This window comes from Haliotis cracherodii, unplaced genomic scaffold (genome assembly GCF_022045235.1).
Source record: "Haliotis cracherodii isolate W230 unplaced genomic scaffold, xgHalCrac1.p SCAF_2, whole genome shotgun sequence".
Classification (NCBI taxonomy): Eukaryota; Metazoa; Mollusca; class Gastropoda; order Lepetellida; family Haliotidae; genus Haliotis; species Haliotis cracherodii.
In genome coordinates this window covers 73,560,469-73,584,974 of record NW_027266275.1, presented here as the reverse complement: position 1 = coordinate 73,584,974, position 24,506 = coordinate 73,560,469, and the positions used below count along the sequence as shown (strand labels likewise).

The following is a 24,506-nucleotide window of genomic DNA, read 5'->3' as shown; positions in this document are numbered from 1 at the left end:
GTCAAAGAACTAAAATAAAGAATAAACACCCGTGGAAACTAATTTCATTCAGTGTACCAGGGCTTTACTCTGTACAGTAATTGAAATCGATTTGGTCGCGGAATAATCTTCTATGTCGGATATGGTGTACCTATTAGATTAGGCCACGAGACGGGGACGGCAGTGTAGGAGGGAACGTGAGCGACAACCAGCCTCGCCGTCTCCTTACACTGCATTTCTGGAATATGTACTGCATTAAATTTCAAACAGTATTGTGCGTCATGTTCTCCATGGCATCTTCCGTGTTTCTGTCATCTTTACTCGTATGGACTAGACAGTAAGCGCAGCAGTGTAGATACTTTCTGCTAGTATAACATACATATTTAATAGTTAGTGTACAGCAGTGTAGATACTTTCTGCTAGTATAACATACATATTTAATAGTAAGAGTGCAGCGGTGTAGTTACTTTCTGCTAGTATAACATTCATATTTAATAGTCAGTGTAAAGCGGTGTAGATACTTTCTGCTAGTATAACATACATATTTAATAGTCAGTGTACGCTGGTGTAGATACTTTCTGCTTGTATAACATACATATTTAATAGTCAGTGTACACCGGTGTAGATACTTTCTGCTTGTATAACATACATATTTAATAGTCAGTGTACGCCGGTGTAGATACTTTCTGCTTGTATAACATACATATTTAATAGTCAGTGTAAAGCGGTGTAGATACTTTCTGCTAGTATAACATACATATTTAATAGTCAGTGTACAGCGGTGTAGATACTTTCTGCTTGTATAACATACATATTTGATAGTCAGTGTAAAGCGGTGTAGATACTTTCTGCTTGTATAACATACATATTTAATAGTTAGAGTGCAGCGGTGTAGATACTTTCTGCTTGTATAACATACATATTTGATAGTCAGTGTAAAGCGGTGTAGATACTTTCTGCTAGTATAACATACATATTTAATAGTTAGAGTGCAGCGGTGTAGATACTTTCTGCTTGTATAACATACATATTTGATAGTCAGTGTACAGCGGTGTAGATACTTTCTGCTAATATAACATACATATTTGATAGTCAGTGTACAGCAGTGTAGATATTTTCTGCTAATATAACATACATATTTAATAGTTAGAGTGCAGCGGTGTAGATACTTTCTGCTTGTATAACATACATATTTGATAGTCAGTGTACAGCGGTGTAGATTCTTTCTGCTAGTATAACATTCATATTTGATAGTCAGTGTACAGCGGTGTAGATACTTTCTGCTTGTATAACATACATATTTAATAGTCAGTGTAAAGCGGTGTAGATACTTTCTGCTTGTATAACATACATATTTAATAGTCAGTGTACAGCGGTGTAGATACTTTCTGCTAGTATAACATACATATTTAATAGTTAGAGTGCAGCGGTGTAGATACTTTCTGCTTGTATAACATACATATTTAATAGTTAGAGTGCAGCGGTGTAGATACTTTCTGCTAGTATAACATACATACTTAATAGTCAGTGTACAGCGGTGTAGATACTTTCTGCTAATATAATATACGCATTTAAAAGTCAGTGTGCAGAACTCTTGATCTTACTGTTGGTATAATATACGTATTCCATAGGCAGCGTGCAGCACTATTGATCTTACTATTGATATGATATACGTATTTAATAGCCAGTGTACAGCACTATTGAACTTACTATTGATATAATATACGTATTTAATAGTCAGTGTGCAGCACTACTGATCTTACTTTGATATAATACACGTATTTGATAGTCAGTGTACAGCACTACTGAGCTTACTATTGATGTAATATACGCATTCAATAGTCAGTGTGCAGCACTATTGATCTTACTGTTGATATGGTATACGTATTTGATAGTCAGTGTGCAGCACTACTAATTATACTATTGATATAATATACGTATTCAATGGTCAGTGTGCAACACTATTGATCCTACAATTGATATAATATACGTATTCGACAGTCAGTGTGCAGCGCTACTGAACTTACTATTGATATAATACACGCATTCAATAGTCAGTGTGCAGCACTATTGACCTTACTGTAAATGAAAGTCATATCAATATGTTGAAGGTGCACACCATGCTCCATCACGTGACGTTTGTATGGTCGGCCTTGTTTGAACCAGTCTTCAGTAAGTGATCACAATTTACATCAACAAGCCCTCGAGAGATTACCACATTACACGTTATCGTAACTCCAATTATATTAAGATTGAAAACCCGCCTGTATCTACCCATTGCGACGTCCATGATATTAATGAAAAAGAGACGATCACAGTGATGGGGAGGCTTGTGCCCCCGAGACGGTGACGCCCATGGCAACAGCCTCTACACTGTAGCGTGTCGGCAAGGTGGCCACGTCGGGGGAGGTTGCGATGTCGAGGGGGCGGGGAGAGAGTGGGGATGCCGAGGTAGGGGTACCGTGATATGGTCTTATCTTCCTCCTCCCGATAACCCGTGTCAGGAACCGTGACGTCATATTCTTCACCTCCATTCTTCACCAGTCCCCGGAATGTTAGGAATTGCAAGCTATCGCCATATCACATGTCCAACTTATCTACGATTAATGATTGACTACCTTCCAACACGAGTGAAATAAATAGCACGTACTTACGATAAGAATAACTGACTATTGAATACATAAAAAAATAATTCCATCAGATTCCGTAGCTCACATGAAGCTTTCTGAATAATGGTATTAGATCAGAAATGTTTCCCAAGGTTACAGATGGATATGCAGAAAAGGTAACAGGCGTTTGTATATAAACGTCTTAACTGCCGGTACAACATAATAGGCAGTACCACGGCCATGTAATTAAGAGAATGCGATAGAATGACCGAGTAGGAAGACACACTTGGTTGATTATATATCATGTTATATCAGAAACACAATGGAAACATGTTTGTGTGTTGTTTAACGTTGCACTCACCAATATTCCAGCTATATGACTGCGGTCTGTAAGTAATCGAGTCTGGACCAAACAATCCAGTGATTGACATCATGAGCATCGATCCACGCAATTGGGATCGATGACATGCATTAACCAAGTCAGCGAGCCCGACCACCCGATCCCGTTAGTCGCCTCTTACGACAAGCATGGGTTGCTGAAGGCAAGTTCTATCCCGGATCTTCACGGGACTGTGAAAACATGACGCTTTTTTATGAATAGCAACTTCTTCCAATCTTTGTCGTGACATTTCAGAGCTACTTCTTGTTCCTTCATCAACTATAGCATGTGACATTGGTCATGACAGATACTAACAAGGTTGGTGGCAAAACAATCTATATGTGCATGAGAAACTCCCCTTTATGTGATCAATGTATGAAGTACGAATATCATGTTTTAATTGTATGTTGCGACACGTATAACTAATGTAAATATGCATAAATTTAAAAATATATTTGCCACAAACGAAACAGAAAAAATAAAGTCGCTATGCCTGTTTATTTTTCATGCGTATAAAAAAAGAAAGTATTTGTTAAACAATGTATAAAATTATGTATTTCGCCTCCACCATACTTGTAAACTGTTATTTGTATATCGGCCTATGGCCTTCATACTGAATAAAGTACTGATTGATTGTTTGAACTACATCATAATTTGAAATAGATGCATGAACACACGACTGAGCCATTAGCAAAGGGGGCATTTTCAATATGGCTTCCAAAATAGCATACCCAAGACTCAGCATTACAAGCTGAGGGATTTCAGCAGAAATGTCCAAATGAGTTAAAACTAGATCACAGGAGTGTGTGAAGCCAAAGGTCACAGTTGAGTGAAATATCAAAATATGCCTGGGGAAAAACAAATTAGATTGCTATTCTACCGCAAACCACCCATTTACTGCTTACTCATAGTATGATACATGAATAAGTCGCCGAGTGATTAATGACATGTTCAATATGGTAGTTGACGTGGTGTCAATGCTTCAGAGACGCCGGGGAGTTGAGACAATTGCAGCTTCTTGAAACGAGAACCTGTGGTTCCAGAGGACAGCTCCTGTGAAGATTCCGGGGTAGAATAGGCCTTCAGCAACCCGTGCTTGTCGTAAAAGGCGACTAACGGGATCGGGTGGTCAGGCTCGCTTACTTGGTTGATGCATGTCATCGATCCCAATTACGTGGATCGATGCTCATTATATTAATCACTGGATTGTCTGGTCCAGACACGATTATTTACAGACCGCCGTCATATAGCTGTAATATTGCTGAGTGCGGCTTTCAACAACCAACCAACCAACCAGAGGACAGACGTACAGCGGCCTGGAGCTGAGGTGAGCTACACAGCGTACCTTTGGACATCTGGTGTTAAAAGCAGGTGACAAGGACAGGCTCCTGGCCAGATAATTTGGAGCAACTTATATACTATTAAATGTCTTGATAGATTCCTGTAGTTATACGGAAGAATCGGGTGTTCCTCTACTTTTGTCAGTAGCATAGCTCGCGATCGTGTGTAGTAATCAAACCTGAAACCGATAACCCAGTGGCTGATAGAGTAAGAACGATTCCGTCTGTCAGAGATGCGAGTCTGTCATTCTTGGTGGTTTGGAAATATTTACATCCAGGATCAAAAGTGACTACTCGTCCACATTTTAGTTACGTTGCTGATGTTGAGGGTTGAGGAGATGGTTCTCGCCCCTTAAGAGCAATCATACCACCCCAACTTCTCCCCCAAGAAGAAAAAGTGTGCCACTCTACTGCCCCGATTTGTTTAAATCTTGGTTTTTAGGGAGCCAATTTTTCATCGTTTGCTGCGAAATAGCATGATTTGTTTGAACTATCATCTTTCTTTGTGGCTAACTTGATGCTTTTTAAACGCCAGATGATCTTGACGGCAAGCACCGTCAGCAGCCAGGTGTTATCGGCCGGCTGTATTCCACACATTCCTCCAGTGCCGCGGGTCATGTTTAACAGCGCGAGAGATGCGGACAGGTGTGAGAAGCACTAGGTTCTTGGATGGGTACACAGGGAGACGGTGGAACCTATGTCAGCAGTGGCTTGCGACCATGTACCTGGTAGCGTAGGTGGAGGGCATGTCGTTATCACCAAATCGGGGCGGACCCTGCACTTGCGGATCAGACAAAAAGGTCAATGGAACAGCTGGTCCTTTTTCCAAGCATACACAGAGCTTGTGGAACAACGCCCGAATGGTAGGAAGGGGCCCAACATAGAACCCATAACAATAAATGCCATGTATGTAAGTGTCGTCTGGGCAGTTCCGACGTATTCAATGAGTTACCTCCCTTTGATGATATCGGGATACTGTGTTGTGGTCAGTGATTGTGGATGTGTGTGGTGTGTGTTAGGGGGTGGTGTCCAGGATTGGAGCCGGCCGGCGGCTGTTCTTGCCCGTAGTGTCTGGCGGGTCTGCACGGGACAGTCTATGTCTGGTCTGTGAGAGCTCGCAGAACTCGGTGGGAACTGCATGTAATGGCCACATGCTCACAACACGTGTACGTTACCAGAAAATTATATTTACATATACGATGTGGTTGGACAGCGAGCGAGAGAAACTGCACATGCTCGATATAACACTGGAGGCACTGCCCAAATATCAACCGATCTGTTCAAACACATTAACCTCCGCAAAACCTCTGCTACTCATCCCATTCCCGGGATATTGAATTTGTAAATAGTCGTTTTCACAATTGCAGTGAGGGATATTTTACCATTGAAATAACGTTTACAAAAACTGTTATATATTAAAGGTGGGGTACGTAAAATGACAACTGCCCGATACCCGATACCCCACAACACACAATCCATACCCCATATACCATACCCAACAACATATACACCATGCCCCACAATACATACACCATACCCAATACATCAAACACCATACACCACACGACATACACCATATCCCATATCCCATAGCCCATACCCCATACACAATGTCCTACACACTATACCCCACACCCCAATCACCATACACGATAGCCCATACACCAAACACCATACTACATACTACATACACCATATCCCATATCCCATACCCCATACACCATATCCCATACCCCATACATCATATCACATACACCATACATCATATCCCATACACCCCGCCGCATACCCCATACATCATATCCCATACCCCATACATCATATCCCATACCCCATACCCCATACATCATATCCCACACCCCATACATCCTATCCCATACCCCATACCCCATACCCCATACCCCCATACCCCATACACCATATTCCATACACCATATCCCATACCCCATACTCCATACACAATACCCCACAAACTATACACCATACACCATACATCATACCCTAACCCCCAAACCCCAAACCCCATACCCCATACCCCACACCCCATACACCATACACCATACACCATACACCAACCACCATACTACATACATCATACACCATACACCATACACCATACATCATACACCATACATCATACACCATACACCATACACCATACACCATACAACATACCCCAACCCCAAATCCCATACCCCATACCCCATACACCAAACCCCATACACCATACACCATACACCATACCCCATACACCAAACACCATACACCATACACCATACACCAAACACACAACCCATAACCCAAAACTCAAAACCCAAAGCCAATACCCAATACCCTACAACCAATAGCCCATACCCCTTGCCCCATGAAACTAAGCTTGAGTGGTGCATCCTAAGGCGGCACGACGTGTAGACCTGGGTCCTTGGAGCACAAGCTCAGGATCCAGGATCATTATCAAATTGAGTTTCGAACCAGGCCCAGCGCACCTTGAAGCTATGAGCTCTAAGAGGCAAGGCGAGGTGGTGCGTTTCAAACAACTTCTAGATGCGCTACCATTTCTTAGGACAACGTTGGCATGGACGGCTCGTAGACAGACATCCGATGAAGTATCTCATTGGAATAACGCTTGGTCACATGGCCACGAGATTGGCTCAAGCACTTTAGCATTGTTGTTTCCGTACTATTTTCAATCAAACAGTTTCATGAAATGGCGTCGAAATCATTGTTCTGTGAGGCTCGCCTGTTTACAGCATTGTTCCTCCATGTTTGTTATCCATCATTCAGCCGAGGCATTGTCCTCGTTTCCAGCTGGGTGGAGAAGCAACTCCGGGCGACGACGGTTGCCGTGGACGTCGACTTCGCAGAGCTATCAGCGTGCCGTGCTTAGCTTCACACACTGGCCCGGTCTTACTCTAACGTTAAACGTAAGACCCTCCTGAATACACGCCTTAACGGCACATTGGACGCATATTGGCACTGAGTAGATCACACGTACACAGATAGCCCCCATCAGATGGACGGTATCACTCGCACGAGGTCATGGTTGGCCTTGCGCCATTCTCTTATCAACGTAAAACAAACGGGTATCCTCGCACATTCAAGCTGACACTTAACTCTCACCCCTTCCCCAGCCAGTAGCAGTATCAAGTAAAACATGGGGCATGATAAAACTAGCAACACGGAAGTTCTAAATTCCCCGAGGGTCAATGGAGGGAAGGTGCACGTGAGTGAAGGAGTCATAAACTGTGGGGAAGGGAGCTGAAACGGATGAAAGGGTGGCGTGTGTGGAAGTGGGTAGTGTGTGTGGATGTGGGTAGTGTGTGTGGATGTGGGTGGTGTGTGTGGAAGTGGGTGGTGTGTGTGGATGTGTGTGGTATGTGTGGAAGTGGGTGGTGTGTGTGGAAGTTGGTGGTGTGTGTGGATGTGGGTGGTGTGTGTGGATGTGGGTGGTGTGTGTGGATGAGGGTGGTGTGTGTGGAAGTGGGTGGTGTGTGTGGAAGTTGGTGGTGTGTGTGGATGTGGGTGGTGTGTGTGGATGTGGGTGGTGTGTGTGGATGTGTGTGGTGTGTGTGGAAGTGGGTGGTGTGTGTGGAAGTTGGTGGTGTGTGTGGATGTGGGTGGTGTGTGTGGATGTGGGTGGTGTGTGTGGATGTGTGTGGTGTGTGTGGAAGTGGGTGGTGTGTGTGTAAGTGGGTGGTGTGTGTGGAAGTTGGTGGTGTGTGTGGATGTGGGTGGTGTGTGTGGATGTGGGTAGTGTGTGTGTAAGTGGGTGGTGTGTGTGGAAGTTGGTGGTGTGTGTGGATGTGGGTGGTGTGTGTGGATGTGGGTGGTGTGTGTGGATGTGGGTGGTGTGTGTGGAAGTTGGTGGTGTGTGTGGATGTGGGTGGTGTGTGTGGATGTGGGTGGTGTGTGTGGATGTGTGTGGTGTGTGTGGAAGTGGGTGGTGTGTGTGTAAGTGGGTGGTGTGTGTGGAAGTTGGTGGTGTGTGTGGATGTGGGTGGTGTGTGTGGATGTGGGTAGTGTGTGTGTAAGTGGGTGGTGTGTGTGGAAGTTGGTGGTGTGTGTGGATGTGGGTGGTGTGTGTGGATGTGGGTGGTGTGTGTGGATGTGGGTGGTGTGTGTGGAAGTTGGTGGTGTGTGTGTAAGTGGGTGGTGTGTGTGGAAGTTGGTGGTGTGTGTGGATGTGGGTGGTGTGTGTGGAAGTTGGTGGTGTGTGTGGATGTGGGTGGTGTGTGTGGAAGTGGGTGGTGTGTGTGTAAGTGGGTGGTGTGTGTGGAAGTTGGTGGTGTGTGTGGATGTGGGTGGTGTGTGTGGATGTGGGTGGTGTGTGTGGATGTGGGTGGTGTGTGTGTAAGTGGGTGGTGTGTGTGGAAGTTGGTGGTGTGTGTGGATGTGGGTGGTGTGTGTGGATGTGGGTGGTGTGTGTGGATGTGGGTGGTGTGTGTGTAAGTGGGTGGTGTGTGTGGATGTGGGTGGTGTGTGTGGAAGTTGGTGGTGTGTGTGGATGTGGGTGGTGTGTGTGGATGTGGGTGGTGTGTGTGTAAGTGGGTGGTGTGTGTGGAAGTTGGTGGTGTGTGTGGATGTGGGTGGTGTGTGTGGATGTGTGTGGTGTGTGTGGAAGTGGGTGGTGTGTGTGTAAGTGGGTGGTGTGTGTGGAAGTTGGTGGTGTGTGTGGATGTGGGTGGTGTGTGTGGATGTGGGTGGTGTGTGTGGATGTGGGTGGTGTGTGTGTAAGTGGGTGGTGTGTGTGGATGTGGGTGGTGTGTGTGGATGTGGGTGGTGTGTGTGTAAGTGGGTGGTGTGTGTGGATGTGGGTGGTGTGTGTGGATGTGGGTGGTGTGTGTGGATGTGGGTAGTGTGTGTGGATGTGGGTGGTGTGTGTGAGGATGGAAGTGTAGTGTGTGTGTAAGTGGGTGGTGTGTGTGGATGTGTGTGGTGTGTGTGGAAGTGGGTGGTGTGTGTGTAAGTGGGTGGTGTGTGTGGAAGTTGGTGGTGTGTGTGAGGATGGAAGGGTAGTGTGTGTAGAAGTAGGTAGTATGTGTTAAAGGAAGTGAGTAGTGTGTGTTGATGGAAGGGTAATGTGTGTTGATGGAAGGGTAATGTGTGTGGATGGAAGGGTAATGTGTGTGGAAGTAGGTAGTATGTAAAAGTGAGTAGTGTGTGTTGGTGGAAGGGTAGTGTGTGTGGAAGTAGGTAGTATGTGTTGATGGAAGGGCAGTGTGTGTGGAGGGGGTAGTGTGTGTTGATGGAAGGGTAGTGTGTGTGATTGGAAGGGTAGTGTGTGTGGAAGTAGGTAGTATGTGTTGATGGAAGTGGGTAGTGTGTGTTGATGGAAGGGTAGTGTGTGTGGATGGAAGGGTAATGTGTGTGGAAGCGGGTAGTATGTGTTGATGGAAGTGGGTAGTGTGTGTTGATGGAAGGGTAATGTGTGTGATTGGAAGGGTAGTGTGTGTGGAAGCGGGTAGTGTGTGTTGAAGGAAGGGTAGTGTGTATGGATTATGTTCTGTTTCCATGTCCTCTGTGACTCTATTACACTGTGGACATGTTCTGGTATGTCTGCGCCAGCCAATGACGTTGACTGATTACCGTTGTGCCGGATGAAGTTAGACCGACGACGATCACAGCGGATCAATGGCAATAATCAGACAGAAAAAAGAGTAATGGCCAGATAGAATTAGCTCAGGGTAAAATCAGAGTAGATCGATTACTTCATTGGGTTTTTTTTATCTGGAAATTACATGACACCGAATGAATAAATGGGAGGCGCCACGGTGATGCATCTCGATGAGCCCCCGGGGATGGCGGTGTGGGTAGTTACTGGTGCTCCCTCCCCCAGGTCATGCCTTGAACGAAGAAGCTGAACCTGAAGCGTGAGTGAGGTGAATGAGTGAGTGAGGTTTTACGCCGCATTTAGTAATATTACAGCAGTATCAGTGAGGGCGGCACAAGGAATTATACCCATGTGGAGAATCGAATCGTGGCTTTCGGCGTGACGAGCGAAAGCTTTAACCACTAGGCTACCCGACCGCCCCCTGAGCCCCGTGCATGACGTGGCGTGCCGTGGCGTGAGTTGAGCAGAGAACTGCAAGCTGCAGGTGACGAGCATTGATATGATTCACTTGCTGCATGCTCTAGTGTTAGACACATTTACCATAAAATGTCAACGCAAGCGGGAAACAGTCTCGATTATCGGCCGAAACAAAGTCCACTGGGCATAAAAGGCGAAATAGTAGTGACAGTTATATGAATGAATTACTGTCAGCTCGTCGTTGTCCCTGTTGTAAAGTCGTACGTATACGCAACTCTGTGCTGAATCTGGCACACATCGATCTCCACAAGAACACATCTCTCACCTAGGGAGACACACGACAAGGGCACCTCTCTCACCTAGTGTGACACACGACAAGGGCACGTCTCTCATCTAGTGTGACACACGACAAGGGCACGTCTCTCATCTAGTGTGACACACGACAAGGGCACGTCTCTCATCTAGTGTGACACACGACAAGGGCACGTCTCACACTTGGTGTGACACACGACAAGGGCACGTCTCTCTCCTAGTGTGACACACGACAAGGGCACGTCTCTCATCTAGTGTGACACACGTCAAGGACACGTCTCTCATCTAGTGTGACACACGACAAGGGCACGTCTCTCACCTAGTGTAACACACGACAAGGGCACGTCTCTCATCTAGTGTGACACACGACAAGTGCACCTCTCTCACCTAGTGTGACACACGACAAGGGCACGTCTCTCATCTAGTGTGACACACAACAAGGGCACGTCTCTCATCTAGTGTGACACACGACAAGGGCACGTCTCTCATCTAGTGTGACACACGATACTGAATCCACACAACCCTTCCATCCATCGTGATATTGCTTGAATAGTGCTAAAAGCGGTGTAAACCCATACTCACTCACTCTTACGACAAGATGATGTTGCTGCAGACCTACTCTAACCCAGAATCACCGATGGGGCGGACATCATGTATATAACTGTCCGACCAGACTTCTCCCCTCTAACACACTGCTACATGCCGTTATGAAATAGAAAACGGCGTAAAACAACACGCGCTCATAACGAAATGCCGTTTAAATAAAACCAATACAGTTATTGCTGTTATTTGCTACAAGGGGCGGTCTGATAGCTTAGTGGTTAAAGCGTTCGCTCGTCACGCCGAAGACCCGGGTTCGATTCCTGACATGGGTACAATGTGTGAAGCCCATTTCTGTGATATTGCTGGAATATTGCTAAAAGCGGCGTAAAACCATACTCACTCACTATTTGATACCTGGGTGAATCGTTAATTATGTTGATAAGGTAATAAGTGTAATTAATGTGCGTGTCACCTTACATACCTGCCTACGCCTGTCATATGTTATACTAGTATATATGACATGGGTACCACTTGTGGAATTGCTATCTGGCTTCACAGAGCATTGACCCCGTGACGTAGATGTCTCCAGTGCTTGTACATTCACAGATAACCAATCACAGATCACAGCTACCGGTGTGATGTAGATGTCTGACTGTCTGTTATCCCCAGTTAACCCCGATTAACATCGGAGGAATGGGGAGATTGGCGATAGCTTGCCTGTATCAACATGGGTTTGCCGGCTGACTTGGTGCTCTGCACGTCACAAGAATGCTCCGTTGTTCAACAAGTCGGAACATCAACTGGAAGTTTACGTTGTCCCGTATAAAACATCCCCATGAACAGAACCATGATTGTGTGATCGCTGGCAAGAATTGCTTCATCCAGGGTGATAAGACAGACAAAGACCAATACATTCGGTTTAACGTCGATAACCGCCGGTGCACTGTCTCTAAAGAGTCTTCAGGTGCTAACGCACTCTATATGGCACATATATCTGCCACCGCTGTCTATATGGCGAATATGACGGTCGACGCTCTCTAAATGAGACATATAGCGGCCGACGCTCTCTGTAGTGCACTTATATCTGCCACTGCTGTCTATAAGGCGAATATGACGGCCGACGCTCTCTGTATGAGACATATAGCGACTGACATTCTCTATATATCGCATATAACTGCCGACGCTCTCTGTAGTGCACATATATCTGCCGACGCTGTCTATATGATACATAAAGCGGCCGACGTTCGCTGTAGTGCACTTATATCTGCCGCCGCTGTGTATATGGCACATATAGCGGCCGACACTCTCTATATGACGCATATAACTGCCACCGCTCTCTATATGACACAGATAACTGCCACCCCTCTCTATATGACACACATAACTGCCGCCACTCTCTATATGACACATATAACTGCCGCCACTCTCTATATGACACACATAACTACCGCCACTCTCTATATGACACAGATAACTGCCACCACTCTCTATATGACACACATAACTGCCGCCCCTCTCTATATGACACAGATAACTGCTACCACTCTCTATATGACACACATAACTGCCGCCACTCTCTATATGACACACATAACTACCGCCACTCTCTATATGACACAGATAACTGCCGCCACTCTCTATATGACACAGATAACTGCCATCGCTCTCTATATGACACAGATAACTGCCGCCCCTCTCTATATGACAAAGATAACTGCCACCGCTCTCTATATGACACAGATAACTGCCACCGCTCTCTATATGACACAGATAACTGCCGCCACTCTCTATATGACACAGATAACTTCCGCCACTCTCTATATGACACACATAACTACCGCCACTCTCTATATGACACAGATAACTGCCACCACTCTCTATATGACACAGATAACTACCGCCACTCTCTATATGATACAGATAACTGCCACCACTCTCTATATGACACACATAACTGCCGCCCCTCTCTATATGACACAGATAACTGCCACCGCTCTCTATATGACACAGATAACTGCCGCCACTCTCTATATGACACAGATAACTTCCGCCACTCTCTATATGACACACATAACTACCGCCACTCTCTATATGACACAGATAACTGCCACCACTCTCTATATGACACAGATAACTACCGCCACTCTCTATATGATACAGATAACTGCCACCACTCTCTATATGACACACATAACTGCCGCCCCTCTCTATATGACACAGATAACTGCCGCCACTCTCTATATGACACATATAACTGCCACCGCTCTCTTTATGACACAGATAACTGCCACCCGTCTCTATATGACACACATAACTGCCACCGCTCTCTATATGACACATATAACTGCCACCGCTCTCTATATGACACAGATAACTGCCGCCCCTCTCTATATGACACAGATAACTGCCACCACTCTCTATATGACACAGATAACTGCCGCCGCTCTCTATATGACACAGATAACTGCCACCGCTCTCTATATGACACATATAACTGCCACCCCTCTCTATATGACACAGATAACTGCCGCCACTCTCTATATGACACAGATAACTGCCACCACTCTCTATATGACACAGATAACTGTCACCACTCTCTATATGACACAGATAACTGCCACCGCTCTCTATATGACACAAATAACTGCCGCCCCTCTCTATATGACACAGATAACTGCCGCCGCTCTCTATATGACACAGATAACTGCCGCCCCTCTCTATATGACACAGATAACTGCCACCATGTACCACTCTCAAAATATTCAGGTGTGGATGATGTTATACCTGTCTATGTGCAGGTGTGGATGATGTTATACCCGTCTATGTGCAGGTGTGGATGATGTTATACCCGTCTATGTGCAGGTGTGGATGATGTTACACCCGTCTATGTGCAGGTGTGGATGATGTTATACCCGTCTATGTGCAGGTGTGGATGGTGTTATACCTGTCTATGTGCAGGTGTGGATGATGTTATACCCGTCTATGTGCAGGTGTGGATGATGTTATACCCGTCTATGTGCAGGTGTGGATGATGTTATACCCGTCTATGTGCAGGTGTGGATGGTGTTATACCTGTCTATGTGCAGGTGTGGATGATGTTATACCCGTCTATGTGCAGGTGTGGATGATGTTATACCCGTCTATGCGCAGGTGTGGATGGTGTTATACCTGTCTATGTGCAGGTGTGAAATGTGTTATAGCCGTCTTCGTGCAGGTGTGGATGGTGTTATAACCGTCCAAGTGCAGTAGTGTATGGCGTTATAACCGTCTGTGTGCAGGTATGGATGGCGTTATAACCGTCTTCGTGCAGGTGTGTAATACTATGGTGATATTGACATCAGATTCTGGGTGCTAAATGTGATATCGAAATGTTAAACTGAGCTAGAATAGGTGATTATATAACTGACCTTCTCTAGTTGACCTTGAGGACATCCAACGTGACCTTAACTTCTGTCCCCAATGAACGTAGTCATGTCTCCAGCGACCAGTAAGATAAACATTATCCCTGAACACACATCACTGCAATATACCGACTGCAGGAGTCTATGTCATTGGTGACGTCACAATCCGCTGCGTTTGTCACGCTCGTTAACGTCGCAATATTTCTGCTGTGAAAACTGCAATCGTTCCCTCGCCATCAACCCTAAACACTGCGTATACATATAATAGAAGTACATATTAGGATGTGTATCATTGTCATATGCTGACGTCACAAAAGCTGACAAATTCTCATCCTTCATACTTACCATGCTCGATTTAAATCGGAATACGTCGCACTTCAAAATATATGGCACGACACGCATGGGTCTCCATGACAACAAATATGTTATTCGTGGAATTATCGAGCAGAACCGGAACCAAAAACACAAGTAGTTGTTATTTGACAAAACCACCAGCTGACATGACGATCGCGAACACGTACTCAAGAAAACAATAACAGTCTGCCTATTTCAAAACTCTGTGGGTGAACGTATTTTTTCTTAGCCTACATCAAATGTACAACATTGTGGCACATGTTCTGGCGTGACCTTTAAATGAGTTTTGGTTGGTTGGTTGTTTTACGCCGCACTCAGCAATTTTCCAGCTATATGACGGCGGTCTGTAAATAATCGAGTAAAGACCAGACAATCCAGTGATTTATATCATGAACATCGATCCACGCAATTGGAATCGATGACATGCATCAACCAAGTCAGCGAGCCTGACCACCCGATCCCGTTAGTCGACTTTTACGACAAGCATAGTCACCTTTTACGGCAAGCATGGGTTGCTGAAGACCTATTCTACCCCGGAATCTTCACGGGTCCTTTAAATGAGTAGGCGAGTGACTATTTTCATGGCGTATCAGCAATGTTTCACCTTAAAAATAGGGTTGGTTGGTTGCCTTGTTGTTTAACGCCGCACTCAGCAATATTCCAGCTGTATGACGGCGGTCTGTAAATAATCGAGTCTGGACCAGACAATCCAGTGATTGACATGAGCATCGATCCACGCAATTGGGATCGATGACATGCATCAACCAAGTCAGCGAGCCTGACCACCCGATCCCGTTAGTCGATAATAAAGATATTACTACATTCGCACAGAAAATACATGTCAATTATTCATATTTTCGTACATCATACGTTTTCGGACGGCCATGGTTGTCGAGATTACTCACGCTCTAGCAAGGGGTGTGTTGTCACACATACATTGTCAGTACTCAGATGATGACCTGTTTTCAAGATAAAGTTGTCATTTGTAAGTGAGTGAGAGGTTTTACAGTTGTTCTTGCGGTTAACGAGAAAATTATAAATGTTTCTTAAACATCCGAAAACCCATAACACGGGGATATTCGTTTCGTTCGTACAGAAACTACATGTCAATATTCATATTCTCGTTTCGTTACATTAGAACGACACACACTCGGATGTAAAGTCTATATCCTCAATAATAATAATAATAATAACAATAATAATAATAATAATAATAATCAGTGGCAATATTAATGAAATTAAGGCCGTTCTTCCGTGAAGACAGAAAATAGTGAAAGTAGATTATAACTGCAACACACGGGCGATGTATAACGGCTATGCCAAATATTTCTCTATTGAATTCGAACAATACTAGACATAAATCGTGCTGACCGTAAATTCTACTCTTTATGTAAATGTATATTTGAATATGAACTTATTCAACAGATATCAGCTTTGAATGTTATAAATTTTTTTGTTAAAATTCAAATCGTGTATGAATTCTCTTGGTATACAAAGTTTCCGGGAAGGTTAATGTGAGTTGTATGATCCTGAAGTCTTGTGTAAAACCTATTTTGTAAAAGAAGATGAGTGAGTGAGTTTGATTTTACGCCGCTTTTAGCAATATTCCAGCAATATCACGGCGGGGGACACCAGAAATGGGCTTCACACATTGTACCCATGTCGGGCATCGAACCCGGGTCGTCGGCGTGACGAGCGACCGCTTTAACCACTAGGCTACCCGACCGCCCCTATAATAGAAGATGAAAGCGTATTATTTTATTTCTCATATTATACAATAGAATACTTGCAAGAATATACTTATTATTCTAGTTTTGTATTGGCTTCAGCAAACTTATGTACATTTTCAAATTGTCTTTTTGTATCAAGTTTTATTTTCATATCAAAGGAGATATTAAGATACCCCTATATAATTATGTTAGATACATGTGATGTTCTATGGGTCAGATAGCCTGGAATTCTGAATAAACTGAATCTGTATCTGAATAGATGACAGAGATATATCATATAAATATGACAATATTACAGTGGTTATTGTATCACAAAACACAACAAACAAACAAACAAACAAACAAACATTTGATCCTTGTTGTTCACTGCTTCACGTACTCTGAGATATATACACATACAAATCATCGAAGTCGCCAGTTCATAAAACATCAGTCAGTCCGAACATGGCAAGTTCAAATTTTACCAGTACATTTCAATATAAATAATTTAATAAAACGTAGGGTTTCCGGGTAACAATTAGCCGCCAGCAACCTATATCATACGAGGCGACACAATACATCGGGTGGTCAGGCTCCGTGACTTGGTTGATGAGTGTCAGCATGCCCCGACGGAGTTGATCGGTGCTCATAATATCAATCACTGGCTTAGCTGATCAGATTCATTAAATACAGGCCGTTGTAAAAGACAGTGGATACCTCCTAAAAATTGGTACCTCTGGAACTTTATCTCTTGTAATTACGTTCTGCAGGAACCAATTTTACCAAAGACTTTTTTCCATTCATGGAGATTAGATCTATTCCAGTCATGGCTAAAGTCTCAGCGGAACTGATCGTCATTTAGAACGTCGTCATATGGCTGTGTGGTGCTATAAATCACAAAGCATAAAATCACATTACAATCAATATAGCGTTCGATTTTTAGTCCATACATACCAAAAGGATGTTGAAAATTAATTTATAACCAATGATCACAAACAATGTCAGAGGCTACATTGGCAACATTCCACCTGCTCATCTATTTCTCCAGAGATGGCACTAAGGGGAACTTATCTCAATACCTGTTTATACGATGTTCTTCCCCCCTTCCTCTCCCCCTCCCCATCGACACACACACACATATTCCTGTCAGCGGCAGATACACGCAGTCTCACCGTGCAGCGCCGAGCGCAGGTAATGGGCAATAAACTTTCATGTTACGCCAGCTGGATGTCGCGCGAGTGGGAAAAACTTCTGATAATTTCCGGGGTTACAGTCACAAGTCACATAAAAACCATTAAGGAATGCAGTGAGCGATAAAATTACACACTATTTGATTCGCAAGGACCTGATAGTTCGTGCACTGATGCTAAATGTTACATGCCATCGATGACAGAAGCTTTCATATACGGTGGTATGTTGATAGTAACGTGGCTATCGCCGCACCGCTTTGCCACAGCGGCGCTGCAGGCGGATCTGAGCGACGCTACATCAGACCTGCTTACCGCTAAAAAGAAACGTGAACGTGAACTCTAAGAACTCTTAAACAGAAACCATAAATACAAATGTGTTCATAACTACCCTGAAGTTACGAAATAAGGGTCATTTCGCACTCATAAAACTAAATTTCTTACCGCAATACTGTATTAGCAAAGATTACATAATAATTACATAATAAACGCGCTGCCACTTTATGACAACTGATTGTACAAAGAAAGTGGTACATCCTATTCAAATACGTTTTCTGGAAAGGGTAACGTTGCTACTCTATAACAAATGATTGTACCAAGAAAGTTGTTTTTGACGAAGCAAATAAACCGTAAAGGAGGTATTGTGTATTTAATAACTCACAACTGTTCTGATATAGTACATGCCATGACACTGTGTTATGAAGAAAGAAAATCAACAGTATAACTGACAGGTAGTAAACACAGGGTGTTTTATCAACATACGTAGCACCACACACTAACAGGCACCCTTCTCTGATTACCGCGCCTAGATCATATCTGACAGGAATCCTTTACTTGGTGTTTATAGACGGATTTTTATTTGCACTGGTTTATTAGCACTGCAAGAATTCACGGAAACACTATCACTCCTTATAGTATGTGAAGATATGTCTCACTGCGGCTAATAAGTACACTGTATGATCCTCACATTCAACTATTTCATTCAACTATTTCATTCAACTATTTCATTCAACTATTTCATTCAACTATTTTACCGAGTTACAAATCTTCATTTGTACATTTCATCATTCAACGTATCCTTATTATTGAGAAACAATTCATCATTTGGTTTACTCACTGTATAAAAATTCTGTATTACCGAGAAACAAGTTATAATATGGATATCTCTACTTTCGATTTTCCCATGTTACAGCTAGAGAAACAAGTCATCATTTGGTTTACTCACTGTACAAATATTCTGTTTTACCGTGAACCACATTATCATGTGGATATCTCTACATTCGATTTTCCCATGTTACAGAGAAACATGTCATCATTGGATATCTCACCACATAAACATTCCATATCACCGAAAAACAAGTCATCATTTGTTTATATCTCATCATATGAATATTCAATGATATTGAAAAACTTGGATATCGCACCATATGAAATGTTCCAGATTACCGAGCAACACGTCATCAACTGGATATTTCACCATATATATATATTCAATATTACCAAGAATCAAGTCAATATTTGGATATCTCAACATGTAAAAATTTTCCATATTACCGAGAAACAACTCGTCATTTGGATATCTCCCTGTATAAATATTCCATATAACCGAGAAACAAGTCATTATTTGGGTAAAGTACTACATAAATATTCCATATTACCGAGAAACAAGTCATTATTTGGATATTTCACAATATACATAGTCCATATTACCAGAAACAAGTCATTATTTGGGTATATTACTGCATAATTATGCCATATTACCGAGAAACAAGTCATCACGTGTTTGTCTGACGGCACAGCAGTTCTCCGAGTGACAAGCCAATCCCGTCCTGGTAGCGGAGATTCTCTAGTAGAAGGCTTATAGAGCAGCTGGCATTGCCATACATCACGCTCGCTGTCAATATCCTCTCCGCCATTCCCCATAACCAATACCGCTGTCGTAAATTACAAATATTGTCATATTCAATTTATATTTCGATCGGCAGATAAATGGAAGAGTTGTGCGTGTATTATCCGCTGAATCAAAGTTGTAACATGATCAATCAAAGCCGCATCCCCCATCCCCGCCTCACGCCCCCAGGGACAACACCAAAAGAGCGTCCCTTGACACCCACCTCGGCTCTCCGATGTGTGGAAGATGAGGGGGTGTAAGGAGCTGCCACATATTACAATACTAAAATCAGCTTCCTAAGATCTAAGAATTAGATAATAACAGCCATTCATGTCCAGAATTAGCCCCTCTTCCAAACTCAAGAAAATAAATATAAAGCGAAACCTCAAGTCTGGAATGATTTGGCAAGTCTATATTGCCTCAGCTCTAGGAAATATAGTTCTAGGCTCCAATTCGATTGGATTTTATATTTTGTAGCTAAACTTAAAATAAGATAACTTCTTTTCTGAGACAAAGTATTAGTCTGGAACAAAACATGTAATTCGGCGGTCCCAAACATAACAACAAAGTGACCCAGGGCGGTCCAAAACATAACAACTACGCTTTCGAGGATGGTCCCAAACATCACAATAAAGTGATCGAGGGTGGTCCCAAACATAACAATCAAATGGTCGAGGGTGGTCCTATCACAACAATTAAGTAGTCCAGGGCCAGGGCGGTCCCAAACATAACAAATACGTGGTCGAGGGCGGTCCCTAACATAACGGGGGCACGGGGGGCCCAGTCGTCTAAGGCGCCGCGATTCGCTGCTCTGAGTTGCGTCCCTTGGGCACGCCAGAAATCTATGACTGTGGGTTCGACTCCCGGTTCGCCCCGATTATGTTTCTAGGTATGTCAGCACCATACCCGTGCTCGTGGGTTTCACCGAAGTGGTAAACGTCTAATACCTGCATCACCTCGGGCTTTCCTCCCACATTAAGCTGACACGCCGCGATATAACTCGAATACTATTAAAAGCGGTGTTAAACCAAACTCACTCACTCACTCACCCTAAAATAACTGTGATATAGCCTTGGGTTTATGTCAGTCCAAGCTCTGTGGGAAGCGCAAAGGTGAGGAAGTCTGGAAGTCTGGAATCCAATGTCCTGTTATTTCTAAAATCAACAATATCGGGATAGCAACTCCTTCATTCGCATGTCATAATTAGCTCCCTTCTGCAATTTTAGGGATGCATTATCAACAAAACACATATTTCCCATTGATTTCAGCCAAACAGCTGCACTTGTGGGACACTGATTGTACAGCTACATCCGGGAGACATATTATTATTGATGAGGATGTCATAGTCTTAAACTTGAAGTATGTCACCTACATCATGTAATTTGGGGACAGCTTGCAATAATTGTCACTGGCATCTCCTGTACAGACGGCCGCCATACAGCATTGCTCATTGTATAATAACTTAGGCTGATGTGGCTGGCCCCGGGGTCGTGGATGGGTGCAGTGCCTGACATGAATACTAGTGTGATATGAATGAATACTAGTGTGATATGAAGGAATACTAGTGTGATATGAAGGAATACTTGTGTGATATGAAGGAATACTAGTGTGATATGAATGAATACTAGTGTGATATGAAGGAATACTTGTGTGATATGAAGGAATACTAGTGTGATATTAAGGAATACTAGTGTGATATGAATGAATATTAGTGTGATATGGATTAATACTAGTGTGATATGAAGGAATACTAGTGTGATACGAAGGAATACTATTGTGATATGAAGGAACACTAGTGTGATATGTAGGAATACTAGTGTGATATGAAGGAATACTTGTGTGATATGAAGGAATACTAGTGTGATATGAAGGAATACTAGTGTGATAAGATTGAATACTGGTGTGATATGAAGGAATACTAGTGTGATATGAAGGAATACTAGTGTGATAAGAATGAATACTAGTGTGATATGAAGGAATACTCGTGTGATAAGAATGAATAATGGTGTGATATGAATTAATACTTATGTGATATGAATGAATATTAGTGTGATATAAATTAATACTAGTGTGATATGAATGAATATTAGTGTGATATGGATTAATACTAGTGTGATATGAATGAATATTAGTGTGATATGAATGAATACTAGTGTGTTATGAATTAATACTAATGTGATATGAATACATACTAGTGTGATATGAATGAATACTAGTGTGATATGAATACATACTAGTGTGATATGAATGAATACTAGTGTGATATATGAATACATACTAGTGTGATATAAATGAATACTGGTCTGATATGAATGGATAATAGCGTGATTTGAATGCATGAATACTGTGGTATGAATTAAGCCATGTTATGAACGAATCCAATATTATGAATGAAAACCGTGTTGTGAACGTGGACATATCAATGAACATCATGTTGTGAATGAATACTGCCCACGTGACATGAATGAATACGTTGTTGTGAATGAAGGAAAATATAAGAATCCAAAATGGAAAAGTCATTTTATATCAAATTATATTTTTTAATCGCCTGTTCTGTTAAATGCCTGATTACAACCTTATATGCATGAAAGTTTAATGAATTATTAAACAATTATATCGCCTTCAAATCGTCCCAACAATCTCCCAGTCTATAAATCCCGACGCACATTCCGTTCCTACTTTTACAGTTTTCCAACTGGCCCCGTTCCACGATCTGCCCGTTTGTATTATAGGAAAGTGCCACCATATGCTATCGCGGCATCGCCGTATTTCACGCAGGTTGATTTATTGACAGTAAATGGTAACTACAATTACAAAGCATATCGTATCACAGTGCATCATCTAATGCATCTAATTGTGTTTCGGCTAAGACATAAATACTCTCCTCGACCCGTCCCTTCAATTCCCCCAACGCTGATCCCATCTCAACATTAGAAGTTCATATTGGAAACTGGTCGTTGTCTCCATAATATCAATACAATTGGACACGTCATTAACTGTAGTCGACGGCGGTCGCCTGCCCCTCTACGGAACCGACTGTGTTCTGACGGGAACGAGCCTTCGGGGCTGAACACAAGACTGCCTGTTGCCGAGCTGCACATGATTGGGTCGGTGGATAAAGCGGTACCTCACATACACTTCAGTGCAATCTCAACTTTGATTGACATGATAAAGCCATTGCCAAATTTGTCTGAAGTTTGAACGACACGATCATTATATTTTAAGTCGTTTTTTTGCGTAAATGGCAAGTATATTATTGCTAAAACAAACTGCATTGTTCCTTATGGGGAGACTTTTGCGAATATCAGATGTGCATAGAATTATTTAATATCTCCATTTCAAGATCTTTATTATATAATAATTTATACACCAAGTCATCACTGACAGAATAATATCGATATTTGTCGTATACATGTAGTATTGAATCATAAAGGAGCGCTGCATCTCAGTGCAGCTAACAACCATCACCGTCCTCCTTGCATCTTCACCACGCCGTAGACGTGATGCACCTCAACTCAAAACAATGAAGTCGCACATTATACATATTAATTAATAGCCCTCATCACAGTGTAAAACAATATCGTGGCTTCCCGCATCCGCCATGTTATGCAAGCCTGTAATATAATGATATAATCAAATATCGTCATTGGTTATCGGGATAAAACGGGATCGGGATCAAAATGCAAAAATGTCAAGGTGTAAGACAAAAAGACTGTTCATGCAGTGATACAGCAGGTTCTACTTACAGAGTGAAGTCATCAAAGTCCTCCATCTCGGACAGAGAGATCCGGTTATACCCACGAAGCGCTAACTTGTCCATACTTCCCGTTAACACCACTATAAGACAGCAGAGGTAATAACTAGGTTGACAGCACGGCTCCCCCGGGGCTTGTACGTTACTCCGTGGTGGGGGAGACGACGGGTCCTCCCCGAGCCTCCATACACAAGCCGCACGGTACACACATCCATTAAACAGAACACCGTTCCTAGGTGTGGCACCCGGTGATAACAATGACACACGCGTAATCGATACTATATCACAAGAAGGTCCACGCTGGACGGAGGTTTGGTCACATGTGACGGCTGGGGACTGTTATCCTGGTCACATGGGTGTTATCCTTTCCCTCAGAATCACAAACCTTGTATTGTCCACTTCCAGCTCCGGACACATGCCGGCGTTGGTCACTCCTCGGACGTTGTCCTCCTCTGGTACTTCTTCAGCTGAGTCACCGTAGGTTTAGAGTGACATACGGTCGGCTTTTACTGGCCATGTACTGCTTCCGGGACACTTGTCGGATCATCTGAAAAATAAGCCAACTGCAATCAAAGGTGAGGAAGTGGTATACTAAGTGCCTAGATACACCTTACAATCCACTTTTATCAAAATATTTGGCATTCTGAAAGAACGCGTGTTAAAGGTGTGTTGAGCCCAGTGACCACATGGCCCGTTTCTTGGGTATCTCTACGATGGGAGAGTTGATAGTATCGCAGAAAATCGTTTCCTCAGCGGAAATAACAGCGTGTAAGCGGAGGGGGAATTGGTGATAACATAAGCCGTACAATGGCTGGGTGAGGCGAGGGAGCACGGCCCACACATGTACTGAGTACTGTTGGCTAAAAAACAAATAGAGACGAGTGAGGGATTGATTGGAGCCGCTCGCAATGCAAGTAGTTCAGATTGCGCTGAGTGAAGTGTAAGATTAATTAAATACGATAGTCGCAGTACACCGTGGCGATGTCGGCGTTGCTCACCTAGTACCTGCGAGTCGGATGG

The 24,506-nt window shown here is 43.3% G+C and overlaps 1 protein-coding gene across 1 annotated transcript in view; it reads right to left on the bottom strand.

Moving 5' to 3' along the window:
• LOC139469619 (short transient receptor potential channel 7-like) overlaps positions 1-23,544 on the bottom strand; it is a 177,458-nt gene extending 153,914 nt beyond the window's left edge. Inside the window, exon 1 of the mRNA XM_071251841.1 lies at positions 23,479-23,544. Within this exon, the coding sequence (XP_071107942.1) occupies positions 23,479-23,504 (26 nt within the window). The 5' untranslated portion in view covers positions 23,505-23,544. The remainder of the gene's footprint in view (positions 1-23,478) is intronic.
• Positions 23,545-24,506: the final 962 nt, after the last annotated feature.